The sequence below is a fragment of the Thamnophis sirtalis genome, unplaced genomic scaffold (assembly GCF_051295495.1).
Source record: "Thamnophis sirtalis isolate CommonGarterSnake01/CBP01778 unplaced genomic scaffold, rThaSir2_p1.2 scaffold_15, whole genome shotgun sequence".
Classification (NCBI taxonomy): Eukaryota; Metazoa; Chordata; class Lepidosauria; order Squamata; family Natricidae; genus Thamnophis; species Thamnophis sirtalis.
Window position 1 is genome coordinate 46,656,676 of NW_028261395.1, and position 21,891 is coordinate 46,678,566.

The window sequence follows — 21,891 nt, forward strand, 5'->3', positions numbered from 1 at the left end:
GATACCGCTTCATAGGGCTTCCAGCCCTCTCTAAGCGGTTTACAGAGTCAGCATATCGCCCCCAACAACAATCCGGGTCCTCATTTTACCCACCTCGGAAGGATGGAAGGCTGAGTCAACCTTGAGCTGGTGAGATTTGAACTGCCGAACTGCAGAACTGCAGTCAGCTGAAGTAGCCTGCAGTGCTGCACTCTAACCACTGCGCCACCTCGGCTCTACGAGCAAAGTTGATGGAGATTCATGTAACATCCCACATTACTCACTTAACAATTACTCATCCTAACCACTGTGGTGAGAAAACTCGTAAAAGGGGGCAAGGCTCGCGCAATGAACGTTTCACTTAGCAACATACATTTTGGGCTCCATTGTGGTCGTTAAGTCGAGGACTACCTGCAATCTAATGTCGGGCTGCAATTATACCCCGAAATTACTATGTCACCTGATTTCTTTGTATTAGTTTTAAGCTTTTTTTTGAGGGGGGGGGAGGGAGGGAAAGAAGGCAGCTGGCTTGCAGCTGAGCGAGGGATTCGAACTCAAGAGAACGGCATTCCATAAAACAAATCATTTTAATTATCGTTTAAAAAAATTAAAGCTCTTGAACTGAGATTGTACACAGACGAAACCCTTTTGACACACGGCTGCTCCGGGGGGCCGAAGACCCAGCGCTTTGGGCTACGGGGGACCCCCTCCGCGGGGAACCCAAGAAGGGAAGGAATGGAAAATCAGTCCTGGCGTCAGATTCCCTCCAGGCACGCCAGCCAGAGGTTTCCCAGTGGCTGAGTGGTTCCCCCGCTGAGAGAGAGTCCCGAGCGGATCTCGCAGGATCCAGGAATCCACCCTTCGTGGCCAAAGGCTTCACACCACAACACCAGAAACAGATCAGGAATGTCAGACTTAATCGTTCAAAGATTACGGGGAAGCGGAGTGGGGGGGGGCTTCCCCACTCTTTCTGCCCCCTCCCAACCCATCGGAGGAGACAAAGGCAGTCTCTGAAAGTTCAAAGGCAGCACCGACCGACAGCCGAACCGAGGTCCACCCCTCCCTCGCCCCTCATCCCGTTGGGCTGTCCCAGCTTTACGGACCCTCGGCTCGTTCTCGAAGCACCAGGAGGAAAAAAAATATATTATCTTCCTGCCAATTCCGCGCCCCCCCCTTTTTTTTACGGCCTTCTCAGTCCGAAATCAGCTGAGTCTCGTCGCTCGTCTGGAGAGGATCGGTTAGAGGGGAAGGTTTCCCGCTTCCCAATGCACCTACGGTCCAAATAATATATAGATAGATATATATTTGCATCGTTCTCGTCCTTCCAAGCTCAGCTGGTGGGGTTGAGCGGGCTCTTTGGACTAACCTGTGCGGGGATAGAGAGTCAAATTCTACGAACTGTCCCGATCTCCAACTCTGTGCTTCAAATAACGAGAAATTATATATATATATATATTTCTCGTCTCCCGTAGAGAGATCCTTTGGGCGATCCGTTTTGCACCTCAATCCCTCCGCGAATGGGGTGACCGGTCAGGAGGTCCCAGTTATTGATTTCCCTTTGTGCTCCCGAGACAAGGAAACCAGGAATACCCTCCCAGCCCCCCCTCCCTTCACCCCAACTTTTGCAGCCGGGAATCCGTTCCAACTCCCGACGGGAAATCCGGCGATCCTCGGAAGATCGGAGGCGTCCTTGGGTCTCGCTCGCTGCTCCCACCCTTGGGTCTACCGACTCCGAAACTCCCAAATTTCGAGGTTTTGGCACCGCCAGCTCTCCAGCCAGCTTACTCCAGGAAGTGCCGGCGGGAACCCATCCGGGAACGGCTGGACCGCCGGATGTCAAATTTGGAATCGCGGCATTTCTGGCAGACGTAAACCTCGGGAACGTTGGATTTGCGGATTTTGGCACAGGAGAGGTGGATCCAGGTGTGGCATTCTTTGCATTCGATCATGGGACGCCCGGCGAAGGGTTTCATACAGAAGCAGGTGACCAAGTCCCACGAGTCGTCATCTGCCAACGTCCAGAAAAAAAAGGGGGTTCAGTGGAGAATTTCCAGGAGGGTCAGAAAAGCGGGAAAGTTTTGGGATTAAATTGTTTTTCAGCTCTAGGACAAGCAGGGTTTAATGCGCCCAACTGGCATCTGTTTCTCTGCCTTTGGTATATTAATTCATTTATTATCCTGCGTTTGTTGTTTCTATAACTATTCCACGATGGCAGACATACCCAATATTCCTCCCTCTTCCTGTTTTCCTCCCAACAACAACCCTGTGAGGTAGGTTGAGAGAGAGGGACTGGCCCAAGGTCACCCAACCAGCTTTTATTGCTAAGGCGGGACTAGAACTCACCATCACCTGGTTCTGAATGACACTTCTACTACTCCCTTCTCGGCATCAACCAGCTCCCTTCCTCCTGTACAGCATTTCTTAACCTTCAACCTGCCTGGACTTCAACTCCCAGAATCCCTCAGGCGGCCTGGAGAATTCTGATAGCCGGAAGTCCACGGGTACCGGCTGGGGAATTCTGGGAAATTGAAACCCACCCATCTTAAAAACCGCCAAGATTGAGAAACGCTGCTGAGGAGATACCCCAAGGGCCTGTAACCCCACTGACACCACCCCCACCTCTGTCCCGCTCCCCGCTATCTTCATACGGGGCTCCGAGGGCGAGAGGTTCCCACAAGCCTTACCTGAATCCACCATGATGTCCTCATCGTCTCCGCTGCCGTCCTCGTCCCGGAAAACCACCTGTTTCCCTTGCCGTATGATGATCCTCTTGCCCACCCTTTGGACGAGGCTCTGTTCCTCTGGCGCGGCGGCCGCGTAGGGGGGATTCGATGGGGTGTCTGAATCCCAGGCCGAGCAGCGGCCTGTGGAAGACTGGGCATCCCCTTCGGAGGATGGGCTGAGCGGGTTCTCGGTGTACGGCTCTTCTCCTCTCTCCCGCAGACCTTCCTCCTCTTCGTCTCCTCCGGGATATTTGACGTCCGGCAGCGCCGCATCCTTCCTCACAATCCGCCGTTTTTTCCGGAACTTCTCCATTTTTTTCCGGTCCACCAAAAACCCATTGGGCTTTGTCCACTGGTAGAGCGAGGAATACGCCTTGCCGTGTTTGAGTTGGCTGAAGGTCTTCCGGGCTTTTGAGAGGTGTCCCAGAGGGGGGTCCCCTCCATCGCTGTCAATAGCCTCCCGGGTACTGTTGGGGGAACTGGTGCTGCTCCAACCGGATGTATCCTGCAAGCACGGGGGAAACTCTTTAAAACAGCCGCATCGAGTTATTTCCTTTAGAAAATGCTATGGAACTTCGAGGCTGGGGGTGGGTGGGGAGGAAAGCACCTCCTTTTGGCAGCTCTTTAAAGCTGCCAGAACATTTCCAAGGATGTGGGAGGAGTCATCAAGGACGGCTGTGTGATTGCAGGAAAGATGCAGTGGCTTTAAAAAGCTCCAACCGCGGCTGTTTCCTTCCCCCTTCTGCCCTATTTCTGGATATTTTCTCCAATACCACGAGGATCCTCTCCTCAGCCTTTGCAGAAAAGATGCGGCAACTTTAATGAGTTCCATAATTGCCCCACATTTTCCCCACCCCCAGCCCATTTCTGGATCTTTTCTCAAGCACCATAAGGGATCCCGAGAAAAGGTTCCTTAGTGGCTGTGCAATTGAAAGGAAGCATGCAATCACAGAAGAGATGTGGCTGCTTTAAAGAGTTCCAACTGTGTTCCACATTTCCTTTCCCTTTCATCCTGCCCTATTTCTGCACCTTTTCAAAAGCCCTACAAGGGTCCTGGGGAATAGCCACACATGATGGCTGTGCATTTGCAGACACGGTGCAATGGCAAAAAGACACAGCAGCTTTAAAGAGTGCCAGCCATGGCCCAGTTTCCTTACCCCCCCATCCATTTCTGCATCTTTTCTCCTATACCACAAGGGTCCGGGGTGGGGTGGGGTGGGAACAGCCACTCTCTGTGGCTGTCCAACTGCAGAAAAGATGTGTCTGCTTTAATGAGTCCAGCTGTGACCCACATCCACTCCCATCCTATTTCTGCATGTTTTCTCAAATCCCCAACAAGGGTCCTGGCAAACAGCCACTCTTAATGGCAGTGCCTTTGCAAGCAAGATGCAGCTGCTTTCACAAAAGAGGCAGCTGCTTTCAGGAGTGCCAGCCATGCCCCCAAGTTCCTGCTCACCCTTCCGAACCTTTCCTCATCCGCTGCAAGAGTGGGAGAGGGAGACAGTCCCTCTTCTCTGCGGCTGTGCAGTGGCACAAAATATATACAACAGCAGAAAAAGATGTGGCTGCTTTAAAGAGTTCCAACCATGCTCACATTCCCCCCTTCCCAAGCAGACGTCCTAATCTTTACCCCCCCCCCCCGTTTTCCAGGGATGGGAAGCGATCTTTGTCCCTTTGCAGTCCTAGACAAAGACTCCAAAACCGGGGCTTCAACCCCCCCCCCCAAATTCTCCTCTAGCCCCCCCCTCCCAACCCCTTCCTTTCTCCCACTCAGCTGTTCAAAGACAAGACACTCTTGGCCCATCCAAATGCCCAGGGCAGCTCCCCCCCCCTCCCGCAGCCGGCCCTGCCCAGCCGGACTTTGCAAGACTCTTTCCCCAGCGTCCGCCCCCTCCCCCCCGAAAAGAAGCCCCCCCCCCCGCCCACCTCGTGCGGGTACGGGATGTAACCGGCGTAGGCCAGGACGAAGGTGCAAAAGTTGTTGAAATCCTCCACCGTCCGGCAGCGCTTGGAGCCCGGGGGGAAATCCTGCGAAGAGAGGCGGGGAGGGGGCGGTGATGATTTGGAGGAGTTGGGGGGGGAGTCAGTGCGCGGCGGCGGCGGCGGCGAGGAAGGCGCAGGGGAGGGAGGAGGGGGCGGCGGTGAAGTGTGTGCGTTGGGGGGGGGATCCTTTCCCCCCGAAGGGAGGGGGCCGCTTTGCAACGCCCGCGGGTGGGGAGGGGGCGCTCGGCAAGCAGCAGCAGCAGCCACCCCCCCATGCACACACACACTCAATAGGCTTCCGCTGCTCCCCACCCACGGGGAAGGAATCGGGGCGGGGGGCTCACCCGGGACCCCCCCCTTCTCGCAAACGGAGGAGGCAATTGCTACCTCGCCAGCCCCCCACCCACCGATCAAAGCTGGAGGGGGGAGGGTCTCCACCCCCCTCCACCCCCTCTTCTCAAAGCTGCAATCGAAGAGGCAAAGGTGGGTGGGGGGCGCAGAAAGGGGACCCCTCCCCCCTTTTCTGCGCCCCCCTTTTCTCTTTCAAACGCCCCCTCCTCGTTGCATCCAAGCAAATCTGCCACCCCCCGAGGGGGGGTCCTTTTGCAGCAGGACGGGGGGGGGGCTGGTTTGTCCCACTCCCCCATCTCCGTGGGCGTGGCCAGGGGTGCCCAGTGTCAGCCCCCGGGGAGGGGGGTGCCCCAGTGGGGAGGGGGCGGCGAGACTCACTTCGTGGGGCGGCGGGGAAGCGCAGGAGTCCGAGTCCATGGCGGGGGTCTCCTCCGGCGGCGTCGCCCGGTACCGGCAGCGGGGTCTGGGGTGGGCGGGGAGTGGGGGAGCCCCGCCCTGCCAGGCTAAGGGGAGACTTGCCCCCCTCCATCCCGGGCTCCGCCTCTACTCGCAGCTGGTACGCCTGCGCAGCGCGCCAGGCTTGCCGGGAATCGTAGTTCGCGTTCGGAGTCAGCCCGCTTAACTCTCAGCGGACGCATGCGCACGGAGAGGCGTGGCTCGGCGCGCAGGGCACGCCGGAGAATGTAGTCCGAAGCCTCCACTGGGCTTTGCCAGCCGTTCCCTCCCTTGCTTAAAAATGGAGCAAGGATTTTTTATTATTTTATTTTATTTTATTTTATTTATTCAATTTCCCCCGCTCTTGGCCGACGTGAAGTTTCTTCGTCCATTAGGATCCTGCACCCGAAGCAGCTGAGGGGATGGGAGAGTGTTCCTCCCCTCCCCCCCCATGAGGACTAGAAACTTGCCTTCTTGGCACCCTCCTCTTAAAATGAATGACGCTCGTTTGCATTTCAAGGCCGGGTGCTCAGCGGCAAAGAAAAGAGAGATGATGGGCCATAGCTTGGAAAAAGAGCCGATTTTCCCCCAAAGAACGAGAGTGGGAGGATTGACACCTTTTTGTGTTGCTTTGGGATTTCTGCTTCTGATTGTGTGTCTTTGTGTGTGTGTGTGTGTGTGTGTGTGAAGTTGGAGGGATTTGGCTCCAGTGCATCACCTGGGGCGGGGGGGGGGGGGTTGTCAGAAAAAGAACCATATTTCTTTGGGCTGCCCTTGACAAGATTTAACAAATCTGCACAAATTGTCTCTCTTGCTAACACACAAACCAACTCACAACTCTGGGCTCAACGGCTTTTCCTGAGCTCCCCTCCAGTAGGTTCCGAAGCAAGGAGATATTTTGCAGCCGGTCCTCGACTTACGACCACCATCGAGCCCTGGATTTCCGTCCTCAAGCCAGACATCCGCCCCACTTTTACGACTTTTCTCCCCACGGTCGTTGAGCGAATCCCTGCCGTTGTTGAGTGTCACCACGAAGGTCGCAAAAGGAGGGAAATCAGGTGAGCCCCCCGAAATAACCGCAACCTTCATAAGTACACGCCAGTTGCCAAGCCTCTGAGTTTCGCTCTCGTGATCCACGGTCATAAGTGTGAAAAACGGTCTTAAGTTGTTTTTTTCCCCTCCCCAGTGCCGTTGTAAACTCAAAACGGTCACTAAATGGGCTGTTTGTAAGCCGTGGGTTTCCCTGTATTAAATTTCCGTCCTGGCTTTGATGCTTTATAACGTTGGGTGTAAACAACTTGAGAAGGACACCGACAGGTGGAGCTGGGAAAGGAGACCCCCAGGAGCAACCTCTGGATCCGGAAATGTCAGGGACCCCCCCCCCCAAATAACAGCCCTGCTTCCGTTCTTGAACGCGGTCCCCCTCCCTCCCCCTCGGGGGTCCCCCGATCCTCTTAAAGGGACAGGAATCACCGACAGTCCTCCTTCTCTTCCTCCTCCTCTCCTTTTTCTTTTTCTCCTCTTCCATCTCCTCCTTTTCTTCTTCTCTTCTTTCTTTTCTTCCTCCATCTCCTCCTTCTTCTCTTCCTCTTTCTTTTCTTCTCCTCATCTTCTTTTTCTTTTTCTCTTCCTCCTCTTTTTTCTCTTCTTCTTTCTTCTCCCTCCATCTCTTCTTTCTTCTCTTCCTCCTCTTCTCTTCCTCCTTTTTCTTTTTCTCCTCCTCCATCTCTTCTTCTTCTCTTCCTCTTCTCCTCCTCCTTTCTTTTTCTTCTTCTCGTCTTCTTTTCTTCCTCCTCTCCTCTCCTTTTTTCTCTTCCTCCTCTACTTTTACTCTTTTCTTCCTCCTTCCTTTTCTCCTCCTCCTCCTCTCCCTTTTCTTTTTTCTTCCTCCTTCTTCTCCTTTTCTTCTTTTCTCTCCTATTCTTCTCTTCCTCCGCTTCTTTCTTCTCTTCTTCCTCCTGATCCTTCTCCTCCTCTCCTTTTTCTTTTTCTCCTCTTCTTATTATCTTCTTTCTCTTCTTCTCTTCCTCCTCCTCTTCTTCTCCTCTCCTTTTTCTTCTCCTCCTCTTCTTCTCCTCCCTTTTATCCTTCTTCTCTCTTCTCTTTTTCTTTCTTCTCTTCCTCCTCCCTTCCCCTCCTCTTAACTCCCTCCTTCCCCTTATTCTTATTCTTTATCGTTTTATACAGACAGCGGAAAACCGAACAAAACTTTAAAAAAGGCAAAGTTGAATTAATGCAGAGGAAGCTTAATGCAGCCAGTCCTCGACTTACAACGATTCACTTACTGACTGTTCAAACTTCCATTTTTAACCCTAGCAACAGCCATAAACAAAAAAATAATAATCTACAAAAAAGAAAACGAGGACAGTCTTGAGTTCCAGTTCTCTGCAGCTTTTAACAGGAGCCTCTAAAAGGGGCTTGAAAAAGAATTGGGGGGGGGGGACTTGAACTGATGCAGGAAAAGTCCTCAGCTTAGTGACCATTCAAAATTAGACTTAGGATGTTTTTCCTTACTTACGACCGTCCAGCATCACCCGTAGTCGCAACTCCGACGCTTGGCAATTACTCGTACTTACGACGGTCGCAGTGTCCCGAGTCATGTGTGACCCCCTTCTGGCAAAGCAAATTCAAGGGGGGAAGCCGGGTTCGCTTAACGGCCATGTCCCTAACTTAACTACCACAGTGATTCCCTTGGCAACGGTGGCAAGGAAGGGCGTAAAACGGGGGCACAAACCCACTTAACGCCCGTCTCACTTAGCAATAGAAATTTGGAACTCCGTTGTGGCCCACGAGGCTGCTTTGATTTGCAAGGATTTCAAGGGCGAGGGGAGGGGGGGGCAGCACTGCTTGTCTTGGGCTGCGCTGGCTCTCTTGGGGTCCTTGAAGGGCAGCCCCTCACCCACCCACCCCCGTGAAAGTGTGCATTGGGAGGAGGGGGCTCAGCCCACAGGCAAACCCCCCACCCAACCAGTGGTCCATGAAACTCTCCCAATTTGCAAGATGTTTCCAGGTAGATCTGCCCGTTTTTGGCTCCGAATAAGCGCTGGGGAGGGGGACCAGCACAGGGTAGCCCCTACCCCCCCAAAAAAAAACTCTGCAACGGGTCACCAGGCTGCACCCCACCTGGGGCCCACGAAGCCCCCCCCCATTTGCAGCCTTTTGTCTCCTAACCAGAATTGGGGAAGGAAAATTGGGGTAGCGCAGCCTCCTTTAATAGCCGATTCTACTCTTAAATCACGGGGTGGGGGAAGCGATCCATGCAGGGCAGCCCCCACCCCCCTCCAAAAAAAGTGTGCAACGGGGTGCTCATCTCAGGTTGCAACCCCTTCCCCAACCGAGCGCCCGCTTGACAAGAACTTTATAAATCAGCGGAGAGGGACGCCCTTACAACAGCCATCATCAGTCAGAAGGGACCTTGGAGGTCTTCTAGTCCAGCCCCCTAGCTCAAGCAGCAGACACTAGTGGCCCCTTCCAGACAAGCGGCTGTCTGGTCTGTTCTTCAAAACCATGAGGATTGGGGCACCGCAGGTGGGTGGGAGGAGGGAGGGAGGATCCGGTGCAGCCCCCTCCCCAGCTCCCAAAGGCCGGATGCCCTTCCTGTTGCCAATGCGGAGTTTATTGTAATATTATCTGACCTGATCTTATCTTGATAGCCCAGAAAGAAACTACAGGCGGTTCTCGTCTTACAATGGTCCATTTAATGACCGTTCAAAGTTACAACGCCCTGGAAAAAAAGTGACATCCAGGTTTTTTTATTTTTTTTACACTTATTCCACCGTCGTTAAGTGAACCGGGCTTCCCCTTTGCTTGTCAGAAGGTCACAAAAGGAAGGGGGGGAATCGCGTAACCCTCTTGGGACACACACACACACACACACACACACACCATCGTTAAGTGAACCGGGCTTCTCCTTTGCTTGTCAGAAGGTCACAAAAGGAAGGGGGGGAAATCACGTGACCCTCTTGGGACACACACACACACACCCTCCCCTCCCCGTCATACATGCCAACCAGTTGCCAAGCCCCTGAATGTGGATCCCGTGACCAATGGTGGTAAGTGTGGGACAAAACGGCCGTAAGTGCACTTTCCTTGGTGCAGCTGCTGTCCCTGGTTGCAATTCGAGGACTGGCTGTAAACTGGATCTCTGGCTTAGCCTTAAAAGAACCTTTTCAGCTGAAAGAGCCGAGGTGGCGCAGTGGTTAAATGCTGCACTGCAGGCTACTTCAGCTGACTGCTAAGCTGCAGTTCGGCTGTTCAAATCTCACCGGCTCAGGGTTGACTCAGCCTTCCATCCTTCCGAGGTGGGTGAAATGAGGACCCGGATTGTTGTTGGGGGAAATATATGCTCACTCTGTAAACCGCTTAGAGAGGGCTGAAAGCCCTATGAAGCGGTAGATAAGTCTAACTGCTATTGCTATCTATCTATCTATCTATCTATCGATCTATCATCTATCTATCTATCTATCTATCTATCTATCTATCTATCTATCTCTATATGTCTGTCTGTCTGTCTGTCTATCTACCTATCGGATTGTTGGGGGCGATATGCTGACTCTGTAAACCGCTTAGAGAGGGCTGGAAGCCCTATGAAGCGGTATATAAGTCTAACTGCTATTGCTATCTATCTATCTATCTATCGATCTATCTATCTATCTATCTATCTATCTATCTCTATATGTCTGTCTGTCTGTCTGTCTATCTACCTATCGGATTGTTGGGGGCGATATGCTGACTCTGTAAACCGCTTAGAGAGGGCTGAAAGCCCTATGAAGCGGTATATAAGTCTAACTGCTATTGCTATCTATCTATCTATCTATCTATCTATCTATCTATCTATCTATCTATCTATCTATCTTTCTATCTATCTCTATATGTCTGTCTGTCTGTCTGTCTGTCTATCTATCTATCTATCGGATTGTTGGGGGCGATATGCTGACTCTGTAAACCGCTTAGAGGGGGCTGAAAGCGCTATGAAGCAGCATATAAGTCTAACTGCTATTGCTAAAGGAGAACAAAGTTTGCCAAATCCAGATTTCTTTGGACATGGCCAAGCGCGCTCCCCTTCGCGAGGAGCCCAGCCGAGCCCCCTCCCCAAGAGGCGGAGAAGCCCTCCGCCCGTCCCCTCCGCCCAGGTCCGCCCAGGAGGCGGGCAGCTGGCGCGGGCGGAGCCCCCCTGCCCAGCCGCCTCCAGTCCGGCCCCTTCCCAGCCATGGAGGCGGAAGCGGCGCACGCCTCGGCTCTCCTGCGGGGCCTGGCCGCGCTGCGCTCGGAGCGGGCGCTGCTGGACGTCACCCTGCTGGCCGGCACGGGCGAGGAGTTCGGGGCGCACCGGGCGGTGCTGGCGGCGGCCTCGGGCTACTTCCGCGCCATGTTCGCCGGCGGCTTGCGCGAAGCCCGCGCCTCCCGGGTGCGGCTGCACGGCGTGGAGCCCGACTGCCTGGCGCTCCTGCTCGACTTCGCCTACAGCGGCCAGCTGGGCTCCTGGAGCCTGGAGCCGCACTTGGCGCAGCGGCTCTTGAGCGCAGCCGACCTCCTCCAGTTCCCCGCCGTCAAAGCCGCCTGCGGAGCCTGGCTGGCCGCCCGGCTCGAACCCGCCGCCGCGCTGGACATGCAGGACTTCGCCGAGACCTTCGCCTGCGCCCCGCTGGCCGACGCCGCCCGCAGGTGCGTCCTGCGCCACGCCGCCGAGCCCGACGGGGAGCTGGGCGCGCAGCTGGAGCGCGTCCCTTTGGCCAGGCTGGTCTCTTACCTGCGCGAGGACGCGCTGCGCGTGCCCAAGGAGGAGGCCGCCTTCGCGCTGGCCCTGCGCTGGGTGCGCGCCGAGCCCGGGTCGCGCGCGGGCTTGCTGCCCCAGCTGCTGGCCCACGTGCGGCTCCCGTTCGTGCGGCGCTTCGCCCTGCTGGCGCAGGTGGAGGGCGAGCCGCTGGTGGCCCGATCCTCGGCTTGCCTGCGCCTGGTGGCCGAGGCGCGGCTCTTCCAAGCCGGCCGCTTGGATCGCCACGAGAGGTCGCCCTGCGCCCGGCTGCGCCCTCGCCCTTCCACCGGGCTGGCCGAGCTGCTGGTGGTGCTGGGCGGATGCGACCGGGATTGCGACGAGCTGGTGACGGTGGATGGCTTCAACCCGCGCACGGGCCACTGGCGCTACCTGGCCGAGTTCCCCGAGCACCTGGGAGGCGGGTACAGCGCCGTTGCCCTGGGCAACGATGTCTACGTCACCGGTGAGTAGACCCCCCACCCACCCCTGAAGCCCCTTCTTGGCCCCCTTGTCACCCCCTTTGCGGGACCCTGTTAGGATCGCACCTGCGCTGGGGATAGCTTGGAGGGAGGGGGGCAGTGATGCCCTGCTGGGATGGAAGGGACAGGGGAGGCTTTTCTTGAACCCAGAACAGGGAACCAGGAGACAGGGAGTTATAGTTCAGTAATAGGCAGGAAAGACAGCTGGGTGACTTTGAACCCATCAGCAGGAGTCAGTGAGTTATAGTTTGGTAATAGGCAGAAAAGCCAGGTGAGTGATTTTGGGCCAGTCGCTGGGAGACAGGGAGTTCTAGTCCCACTTAGACAGGAAAGCCAGCTGGGTGGCTTTGAACCCATCAGCAGGAGTCAGTGAGTTATGGGCCAGTCGCTGGGAGACAGGGAGTTCTTGTCCCACTTTAGACAGGAAAGCTAGCTGGGTGACTTTGAACCCATCACCAGGAGTCAGTGAGTTATAGTTTGGTAATGGGCAGAAAAGCCAGGTGGGTGACTTTGGGCCAGTCCCTGGGAGACAGGGAGTTCTAGTCCCACCTTAGACAGGAAAGCCAGCTGGGTGACTTTGAACCCATCAGCAGGAGTCAGTGAGTTATAGTTCGGTAATAGGCAGGAAAGCCAAGTGAGTGGCTTTGGACCAGTCACTGGGAGACAGGGAGTTCTAGTCCCACCTTAGACAGGAAAGCCAGCTGGGTGACTTTGAACCCATCACAAGGAGTCAATGAGTTATAGTTCGGTAATAGGCAGGAAAGACAGCTGGGTGACTTTGAACCCATCACCAGGAGTCAGTGAGTTGTAGTTCGGTAATAGGCAGGAAAGCCAAGTGAGTGATTTTGGGCCAGTCACTGGGAGTCAGGGAGTTCTAGTCCCACCTTAGACGGGAAAGCCAGCTGGGTGACTTTGAACCCATCACCAGGAGTCAGTGAGATATAGTTCAGTAATAGGCAGGAGAGCCAGGTGGGTGATTTTGGGCCAGTCTCTGGGAGACAGGGAGTTCTAGTCCCATCTTCAGCAGGAAAGATATCGAAGACGGGACTAGAACTCCCTGACTCCTGGCTGGCTTTCCTGCCTAAGGTGGAACTAGAAATTCCCCGTCTACCAGTCATCTTTCATGCGTAAGCCGGGACTAGAACTCACCCTCTCCTGGTTTCTTAAGCCGGGTCCCTTCCCCACTAGCCCAAAGCTGGCTCTCCGCCACCCCTTCCGACCGCTCTACGGGGCCCCCTCTTCTCCGCAGGCGGTTCCGACGGCTCGCGGCTCTACGACTGCGTCTGGCGCTACAACTCCAGCGTGAACGAGTGGACGGAGGTGTCCCCCATGCTGAAAGCCCGCGAGTACCACAGCTCGGCCGTCTTGGATGGCCTGCTCTACATCGTGGCGGCCGACAGCACCGAGCGCTACGACCACGCGCTGGACAGCTGGGAGGTTTTGCAGCCCATGCTCTACCCCATGGACGACTGCTCCACCGTCACCTACCGCGGGAAGCTGTACGCCACCGGCTCCCTGGCCGGCAAGGAGTCCTTGGTTATGCAGTGCTACGACCCGGAGTCGGACCTCTGGACTCTGGTGAACTGTGGGCCTCTGCCCCCTTGGTCCTTCGCACCCAAGGCCGTCACTCTCGGAGGGCTCATGTACTTCGTCAGGTAATGGGGAGGGTCTCGGATGGAAAGAGCCCCTTGAGGGCCTCCGGAATTGAGAGCAGGGTCCCAAAACAGCCATCATATATTATATTAGCCGATAAAAGAGCGTTACTTATTGATGGAGGGGGAAATGTCTGGACCAAAGGTAATTTCTGGGTTTTCCCCTTTCCCAGAGGGAGCCCCCTTGTGGAGTACCATAGCAACTCCACTGCGCTGTACAGTAGAAGCCATTTTATGGCACAACAGGCTGTATCTTAACAGAACACACACCCTGAGGGGTTTTAGGGGTGTTTTACCCCCAGAGTATTTTTCTCCAGAGAGTAAGTCATCTGTGTACCAAGTTTGGTTGAAATTGCTCAAGGCGTTCCAGAGTTATGCTGGGACACGCACACGCATACACACACACATAGAGATTAATATTATTATTAATATATTATTACTATACTAATATTACTATAGTAATACTATACTATTATTATACTAATACTACTAATACTATACAATACTATACTAATTTATTATATTATATTTATTATATTATATTATTATATTATATTATATTATATTTATTATATTATATTATATTATATTATATTTATTATATTATATTATATTATATTATATTTATTATATTATAATATAATATAATATAATATTATATTATATTATATTATATTATATTATATTTATTATATTATATTATATTATATTATATTATATTATATTATATTATATTATATTATATTATATTATTATATTATATTATATTATATTATATTATATTATATTATATTATATTATATTATATTATATTATATTATATTATATTATATTATATTATATTATATTATATTATTATATTATATTATATTATATTATATTATATTATAATCAGATAGTCCAGAAAGAAAATACAGCCAGTTCTCAGCTTAACAACGGTTCGTTTAGCGATGGTTCAAAGTTACAACGGCCCTGAAAAAAGTGACATCTGTTTTTTTTAACACTTACTACACGGTCGTTAAGTGAATCCGGCTTCCCCGTTGTCTTCACTTGTCAGAAGGTCGCAAAAGGGGGGGAATCACAGGACCCTCTTTGGACACTGCCCCCATCATAAATGCGAGCCAGTTGCCAAGCGCCCGAATTTTGATCATGTGACCAACGGTCGTAAGTATGAACAACGGCCCTAAGGGCACTTTTCTCAGTGCCGCCGTTGTCACTCCGGACGGTCGCCAAATGAGAACGGTTGTAATGCGAGGACTGGCTGTGTCTATCCACTTTCCTCTGGTCGGGCGTCTCCTGCGGCTTTTTTTAGCCTTAAAAGAACATTTTAATTGTTGTTTAAAAAAAGGACCTGTTGCTAAAAGTAGAACAAAGTTAAGTAAAATTAAGATTTTTACAAGTCCGCCGTTCCAGGGACTATAAAAATAGCGCCCGTTTTCCAGAGGCTCTGAAGGTTCTCTGGCTGGCATTTCCCTTCTTGGAAAGAGACCAGCTCTTGATTTGAAAAATACAAAAATAATAAATGAGATTATCGCAACTTTTCTCTGTTTTTGGGTAGGCCTGCACTGCGCCAGGTTTTTTTTTGGGGGGGGGGCTCCCCAAATTGGATGGGGGAGAAAAGAACCCCTGTTTTCTGTGGGCAGAAAAGCTATTGATTTAAAAAAAAAATGAGATTATTGCAACTTCTTTCTGCTTTCTAAAGTCATTGCATTGCACGATTTTTGGGGAGTCTCCCCGAATTAGATTGGGGGGGGGGAGGAGGAGGAATCCCTCTTTTCTGGGTCCAAAACCACCTTTTCTGCTTCGGGCAGAAAATTTTGCTCTTGGTTTAAAAATAATAATAATAATTAGATTATCCCAACTTCTTTCTGGAGACGCTGCTGCATTGCGTGAATTTTTAGGGAATCTCCCCAAGTCGGACGGGGGGGGAGAAAATGACCCCCGTTTTCTGGGTCCTTTTCTGCTTCGGGCGGGCGATGTGAGCTGCTTTCGTTGTATCGTTGCCAGAGGTCAGCCGGCCAGACCCCGCGAGAGTTTTAGCCAAAAATGGGCTTTCAGGTGGCCAGGCATGGGACTCTCGTCCGTTTCTCTTATCATTCAGATAAGCGCCTCGTTTGCGAGAGGAGAAGGATTGCTAAGAACCTCGGACGGCTGGCGTGCGAATAGGGACGCCTCCCCCCACCACGGCTGCTGATAGGGGTTTGGCTCCAGCCCCTCTCCCCCCCCCCCACACACACACTTTTGTGTGCTCTGGAGACAAACGAGGAATGCATGCCAAGGATTTTTTTTCCCTGGCCTTTCCAGAACTGGAATTAGCAGCTGGTCCCCGCGGATTTTTCTCGCCGCGCGGCTCTCCGGAGCCGGGTTTAAAGACATGCTTCAAATTCCTCGCCGAACCCAAGAAAAACGTTCCCTGTTGCCGTAGCAGACGGGAAAAACCGGCGGTTATCCTTTCCCTCTGGATTCTCCACGGCAGAATCTCCCCCCCCCCACTGGAAAGTTCTTCTGACGGGGGAAAAAACAGACCAAATTTCCCGCGAATTTCCCAAATCCATGTGGTTTTTTTTATAAACGCCTCAACTTACATTCGTTTAGTATACGGAGTTACAACGGTGCTGGAAAACTTGACTCAAGTTGACCATTATTAGGACCATCTCTGCATCCCCGCGATAGCGTGATTAAAATTCAGACGCTCGCCGATTGACTCGTATTTATGACGGTCTTATGGTGTGCCGGGGGTCCCGTGACCCCCTGCTTTGGCGACCTTCTGACGAGCAGAGTCCACGGGGGGGGGGGGGGGAACCGGATTCGCTTAACGACCACGTTGCTAGCTTAGGAACTGCAGTGATTCATTTAAAGACCACGTTACTCGCTTAAGAACCGCAGGGACTCGCCTAACAAAACTTTTCAAGGAAAGTCGTACAATTCCCTTTGGACAAATGTCTCGCTTAGCCGCAGGAATGTTGGGGCTCCATTGTGTTAGTGTGCAATTAACGTGGTTGGATTTTTTGTCGGCTCAAATGGGTTTGTGAGTCCGGTGTGGAGGTGACAAACCAATTTTGTTTTTGTTTTTTCACCATCCTCTCTCTCCCCGCCCCTCCCTGGGTCACACCTGTTGCTGTCACACCGGCCGAAGGAACATTCTGTGCTTAACTCACAACTCCTCCTGGCCGACAACTCTTCTAGAAGGTTCTTGCTAGAACGAAAAACAGGCAAAGGGATTTCCTAAGCAGCCGGATCACTAGAGAGATTAGGGGGGGAAACTTTGTATTTCCTGAAGAAAAGTTCCTTTCCGTTAAGAAATCTGAAGCTTCCCTTTCCACTAAAATCCTAAAATCGAGATTAATATCAAGGTTATTCAGGGAGCGAGAGCCAGTTCGGTGTCGGGTTTAAGGCGTCAGGCTAGAAATCCGGAGACGGCGAGTTCTAGTCCTGCCTTAGCCATTAATAACGATTAATGAATTATGACCGATTCTTTTTCTTTGTCCAACAGAGATGATTCGGTTGAAGTTGACGTCTATAACCCTGCCAAGAATCAATGGGATAAAATCCCTCCGATGCTCCAGGTAGGTAGTGGGGAGATGGGGGGGTCTTGCAAATTTAAGAGGAGTGGGCTTCAGAAATATCTTTTAACGCCAGCCAACAGCAACCTCTGCCTATCTGGGGTCGTTGGGAAGGATTGGATGGGTGGGTAAAAATGCCAAACCCACCCTCAACATCTGGCTGATTGTGCCACCATCGGCGATGCTGTTGGCATTGACAGAATCCCCATCGGTCAATTGCAAAAGGGCAGCTTGGCTCGGAACGTTTAAATCCTGCGCCAACATCCCTTAACAGCCTTGCACAACAACATCTGCCTGTCCCAAGGACTTGATAGGTGATCAGAGTCGCCAACTCCAGCCTAAACATCAGGCTGATTGTGCAGCCGGCCATCCTAAATACCAGCGGCATTGACAAAATCCCCATCGGTCAATTGCAAAAGGCAGCTTGGCTTGCAACGGCTTAAATCCCTGTGACCGATTCCGTGTCGATCGCCACTGCCTCTCCCAGGTCCTTGGGACGGACTCGACGGCTGCATAAAAATGCCAAATCCAGTCTGGACATCTGGCTGACCGCCATAAATAATAATTTTGGTACATTTCTCCCCCCCCCCCTCCATTCTAGGTGCACGTAGGAGGAAGTTTGGCTGTCCTGGGAGGTAAACTTTACATCTCCGGCGGTTACGACAACACCTTCGAACTTTCCGCCATGGTGGAATCGTACGATCCCGAGACCCGGAAGTGGAGCGTGGCCGGCCAGTTGCCGGAGCCCATTTTTTGGCACAACAGCGTCAGTATTTTCCGCCAGTTTATGCCGACGGCGCTGGAGGAAGAAGATGAGAAGCGGGGGTTGGAAGACCCCTTCGCCCCCAACCCTCCGCGAGAAAACTTGCAGGAGCTGCGTTAAGGGGTCGCCTGGTGGCCGGCTGCGGTGGCTTGTGGGTGGTCCCGTGGGGTACCCCTCTGTGGGACCCCATTGTTCAAGTCTTTGGTCAACCCAGGAGCAGGGTGGAGTTGCAGGCCAGTTCCTGAACGATTAATTGGGGGGTGGACAGAAGTTTGGGGTTCAGCCGCAGGGGTAGATGGGGGGGGGAACCTTTGAAGGGAAGGTCTTCCAGGTGAGGAGGGGGTCAGAAATGCGGCCTGGGGTGGAAAGCCAAGCCAGAACATGTCCATTCCCCTTTCTTGAGCTTGGGACAGAATTCAGAATTCATAGGTCAAGTACTGGTCAAAAACGCTCTAAAAATGATCCTTCCTCCCCCCCCTCCCTGCCCCCGGGGTTGGGATAGATGACCTCACGGGGACCCATCCCAGGTTCTGCTTCTGCCTTCTCCCCACCCCCTCCTGTTTCTCGCAATCTGGATGGTCCGAAAGAGGAAGGGCTCTGGATGGGGAGACTGGTTAGCCGAGGGAGGTTTTAATCCGGGGTTGGGATGGATGACCTCGAAGGAACCCCCGTCCCAGATTCTGCTTCTGTGGTCACCACCCAGTCAAGTTGACCAGAGTTTCTGTCCTTTGACAGTCCGTACCATCCATTCCTTGGTATTTGCTGGAGGGAGGAAGGGGTGGGGGAAATGGATCGTGTTGCCTGTCCCGCACTGAGCAAGGGGTTAGACTGGATGTCCTCTACGCCCCCCCTCCCCCTTTACATTTCTGTCATTTTGCATCTGGAGAGAGAGGAGGCTGTAACTTTTCATTCCCCCCCCCCTGGAAGAAATTGCACATCGAGCCAGTTGTGCCTTCGAGGCAAAAGGAAAGCCTCGTGTTAAAAGCCTGGGTAATAAACCACGAATGATGGCTGGCTGAAATTGAGCTGTTGTGCAGGATGTGTGAACGGGAACCCCGCTGAACCCCACTTTGGGTGTGCCTTAAGATTGTGAGGAGGGGCCTTGAGTTTTGCCGTTTTATGTGGCGTCACAATGATGCAATGATCGATTGCAATTTTTGCATTTGGGGAGTGGGTTTTTGCAAAATCAAAAACGTGAAGGTGGGTTGTGCATCCCCTGCGGCGCAGGGGACAATCCTGGTTAGTTGGACAATCCTGGTTAGTTTCATTTGGGGTGCGTTTCCTACAGGCCTGGCTCTCTCCACTCAGCCAAACAACAGTTCCTTTCAATAAACTACAACTAAACCGACTTCCGCTTTAGCAAAATGGCAGCCAAGCCATCGTGATGCCTTCTGAATGTTTGATCCACTCAAAAATTATTTATTTCGGCTTATTCCCCCGCATTCTTTTAACTTTGGCAGGAAAAAGGCACTTTAAATGTTATCAAATTAAGGGATTTTTAAAGTTGCTTTTTTTTTTTTGGAAAAAAACCCCCAAGGTTGAATTGGCGCCCTCCCTCTGCCACTCATTCATCAAGAGGACTAGTGTCTTGGGAAAAAAAATAATGAACCATTACTCCTTTGGCAGTTTTTAAGGAGACTATATTCCCCGTGGCCTGTAATCTCTACGATGGAGAGAAATATATATTTTTATAGACTTTCCAATTTCTACGCGCTGGCCTAGAATGGACGCAGCGTGGCTTCAGAACGGACGCAAAACAGATCGAAGGCAGCAACGCAAGAAGAAAAAAATATTTTTTCTTCTCGCGTTGCTGCCTCATTCCCCGTTTTACCCTCTGCAACTCTGCAATTGCCAACCCCCCATAGTCCTCGACTTACAACGGTTCACTTAGTGACCAAAGTTACGACGGCACTAAAAAAGTGACTTGTGTTCGTTTACTTACGACTGTTGTAGCATCCCCCCCCCCACAGTCAACGTGATCAAAATTTAGATGCTCGGCCGACTCATACTTACGACGGCCGCAGTATCCTGGGGACACGTGATCCCCTTTTTACAACCTTCCGACAAGTGAGGGTGGCGGGGAAGCCGGAATTGCTTCAGGGCCGCGTGACTAGCTTAACAGCAGTGATTCGCTTAACAACCGCGGCAGGAACGGTCATACAAGGGGGCAAAATTCACAAAACGTTTTGCTTAACAGAAATGTGGTTGTAAGTCGAGGACTGCACTGTATTTAAAGACGGGCTTGTTTTCCACATGGTCGTGGCTGTTTGCGTGGTTTCTTCTTTTAATACCTTCCAATGTACGAGAATAATAATTATATATTTTGGGGGGCAGTTTTAAGAAGGGCGGGGGAAACTGGGCTTGCAACCTCTTGTTCTGAGTTGGACGGACACCCCCCACCCCACCCCAGGAGCAACTTTTTGTATTTATTGAATGTTTTAAATGTAGTTCTTGCACTTGGCCTGACGTACTGTAGTTCTCTTTCTCCTTCGAAGCAAAAAATATTCTGGTTTTTGGTAAAGCTGCTTTCGGAAAACTTGAAAAGTGCCAAATAAAAAGAGATGCGTTGACATTGCTGGAATCTGCTTGGGAAAGAAGAGAGAGGATGAGAAAGAGAGAGAATGAGAAAGAGAGAGACAGAATGAGAGACAATGAGACAGAGAGAGAGAGAGAAAGAGAGAGACAATGAGACACAGAATAAGAGACAATGAGGCAGATGAGAAAGAGACAATGAGAGACAAAGAATGAGAAATAAAAAGAGATGTGTTGACATTGCTGGAATCTGCTTGGGAAAGAAGAGAGAGAAAGAGACAGAATGAGAAAGAGAAAGAATGAGACAATGAGAGAATGAGACACAGAATGAGAGGCAGAATGAGAAAGAATGAGACAATGAGAGACAAGAGACAGAGTGAGAGACAGAAAAAGAAAGACAGAATGAGAGAGTGAATGACTGAATGAGACAAAGAGACAGAATGAGAGACAAAGAATGAGGAAGAGAAAGAGAGACAATGAGACACAGAATAAGAAAGAGATGAGAGACAGAATGAGACAATGAGACACAGAATGAGAAATAAAAAGATGCGTTGACATTGCTGGAATCTGCTTGGGAAAGAAGAGAGAGAAAGAGACAGAATGAGAGAGTGAGAGAATGAGAGAGAATAAGAGACAATGAGAGGCAGAATGAGACAATGAGAGACAAAGAGAATGAGAAAGAGACAATGAGAGAGACAAGAGACAGAGACAGAAAAAGAAAGACAGAATGAGAGTGAATGAATGAATGAGACAAAGAGAATGAAGAAGAGAAAGAGAGACAATGAGACACAGAATAAGAAAGAGACGAGAGACAGAATGAGAAAGAGAAAGACAATGAGACAAAGAATGAGAAATAAAAAGATGCGTTGACATTCCTGGAATCTGCTTGGGAAAGAAGAGAGAGAAAGAGAAAGAGACAGAATGAGAGACGAGACAGAGAATGAGAGACGAGACAGAGAATGAGAAAGAAAGAGAGACAATGAGACACAGAATAAGAGACAATGAGAGGCAGAATGAGAAAGAATGAGACAATGAGAGACAAAGAGAATGAGAAAGAGATAATGAGAGACAAGAGACAGACTGAGAGTGAGAGACAGAAAGAATGAGACAGAATGAGAGTGAATGAATGACAGAGACAGAATGAGAGACAATGAGACAAAGAGAATGAGAAAGACGAGAGACAGAATGAGAAAGAGACAATGAGAGACAGAAAGAATGAGAGAGTGAATGAAAGAGAGAGACAAGAGACAGAATGAGAGAGAATAAGAGAGATTGTACAGGCGCTGCGTTTTTCTGGGCAAAAATTCACTATCTGGAAAGCAGAAAAAAAATGTATTTGCGGGTCCAAATCTCTGCATTTTATCACCTGCTTTCAGAGCAGGAATAAGCCACCATTCCTGGCTTACCTTGCTCCGTGGGGGTGTGTGGGGTGTTTCTCCCCTTCAGGTGAGAAAACAAAAACCGCAAAACCGGATGATGTCTTTGCCAAACGGCAGAAGCAACCAAGTTGCGCAACAAGCGCATGAATAGTTTTGACGAGAGAAGAGTTATTTCACACAGCCGCCTAGTCCCTTCTCGAAAACCTCACGCGGCTTCTGCAGGCGAGCCGTTTCCACTGGCGAATCGATCTGGGGTTACAGGATTAACAACGCCGGAAGGGACCTCGGAGGTCTTCT

General features: G+C 51.3%; 2 protein-coding genes across 2 annotated transcripts; one reads left to right on the forward strand and one right to left on the reverse strand.

Annotated features, from left to right (window-relative positions):
* Positions 1–557: 557 nt before the first annotated feature.
* PHF13 (PHD finger protein 13) lies at positions 558–5,496 on the reverse strand. The gene is made up of 4 exons (XM_014074442.2): positions 5,415–5,496; positions 4,629–4,730; positions 2,664–3,207; positions 558–1,987 (listed from the first exon to the last, which is right to left on the reverse strand). The coding sequence occupies exons 1-4, from the start codon at positions 5,451–5,453 to the stop codon at positions 1,761–1,763; spliced, it is 912 nt and encodes a 303-aa protein (XP_013929917.2). The 5' UTR covers positions 5,454–5,496; the 3' UTR covers positions 558–1,760.
* A 5,153-nt stretch (positions 5,497–10,649) lies between these two features.
* KLHL21 (kelch like family member 21) lies at positions 10,650–20,255 on the forward strand. The gene is made up of 4 exons (XM_087701861.1): positions 10,650–11,689; positions 12,955–13,360; positions 16,851–16,923; positions 17,522–20,255. The coding sequence occupies exons 1-4, from the start codon at positions 10,681–10,683 to the stop codon at positions 17,801–17,803; spliced, it is 1,770 nt and encodes a 589-aa protein (XP_087557987.1). The 5' UTR covers positions 10,650–10,680; the 3' UTR covers positions 17,804–20,255.
* Positions 20,256–21,891: the final 1,636 nt, after the last annotated feature.

What these genes read in the sequence shown, in the direction of transcription:
- PHF13 (XM_014074442.2), bottom strand. Translation starts at nt 5,453, where the DNA reads ATGGACTCGGACTCCTGCGCTTCCCCGCCGCCCCACGAA. An exon ending in CTTCCCCGCCGCCCCACGAA is followed by an intron (nt 4,731 to 5,414) that starts GTGAGTCTCGCC and finishes CTCTCTTCGCAG; the next exon opens with GATTTCCCCCCGGGCTCCAA. An exon ending in GGACATCATGGTGGATTCAG is followed by an intron (nt 1,988 to 2,663) that starts GTAAGGCTTGTG and finishes GGACGTTGGCAG; the next exon opens with ATGACGACTCGTGGGACTTG.
- KLHL21 (XM_087701861.1), top strand. Translation starts at nt 10,681, where the DNA reads ATGGAGGCGGAAGCGGCGCACGCCTCGGCTCTCCTGCGGGGCCTGGCC. An exon ending in CAACGATGTCTACGTCACCG is followed by an intron (nt 11,690 to 12,954) that starts GTGAGTAGACCC and finishes TCTTCTCCGCAG; the next exon opens with GCGGTTCCGACGGCTCGCGG. An exon ending in AAATCCCTCCGATGCTCCAG is followed by an intron (nt 16,924 to 17,521) that starts GTAGGTAGTGGG and finishes CCTCCATTCTAG; the next exon opens with GTGCACGTAGGAGGAAGTTT.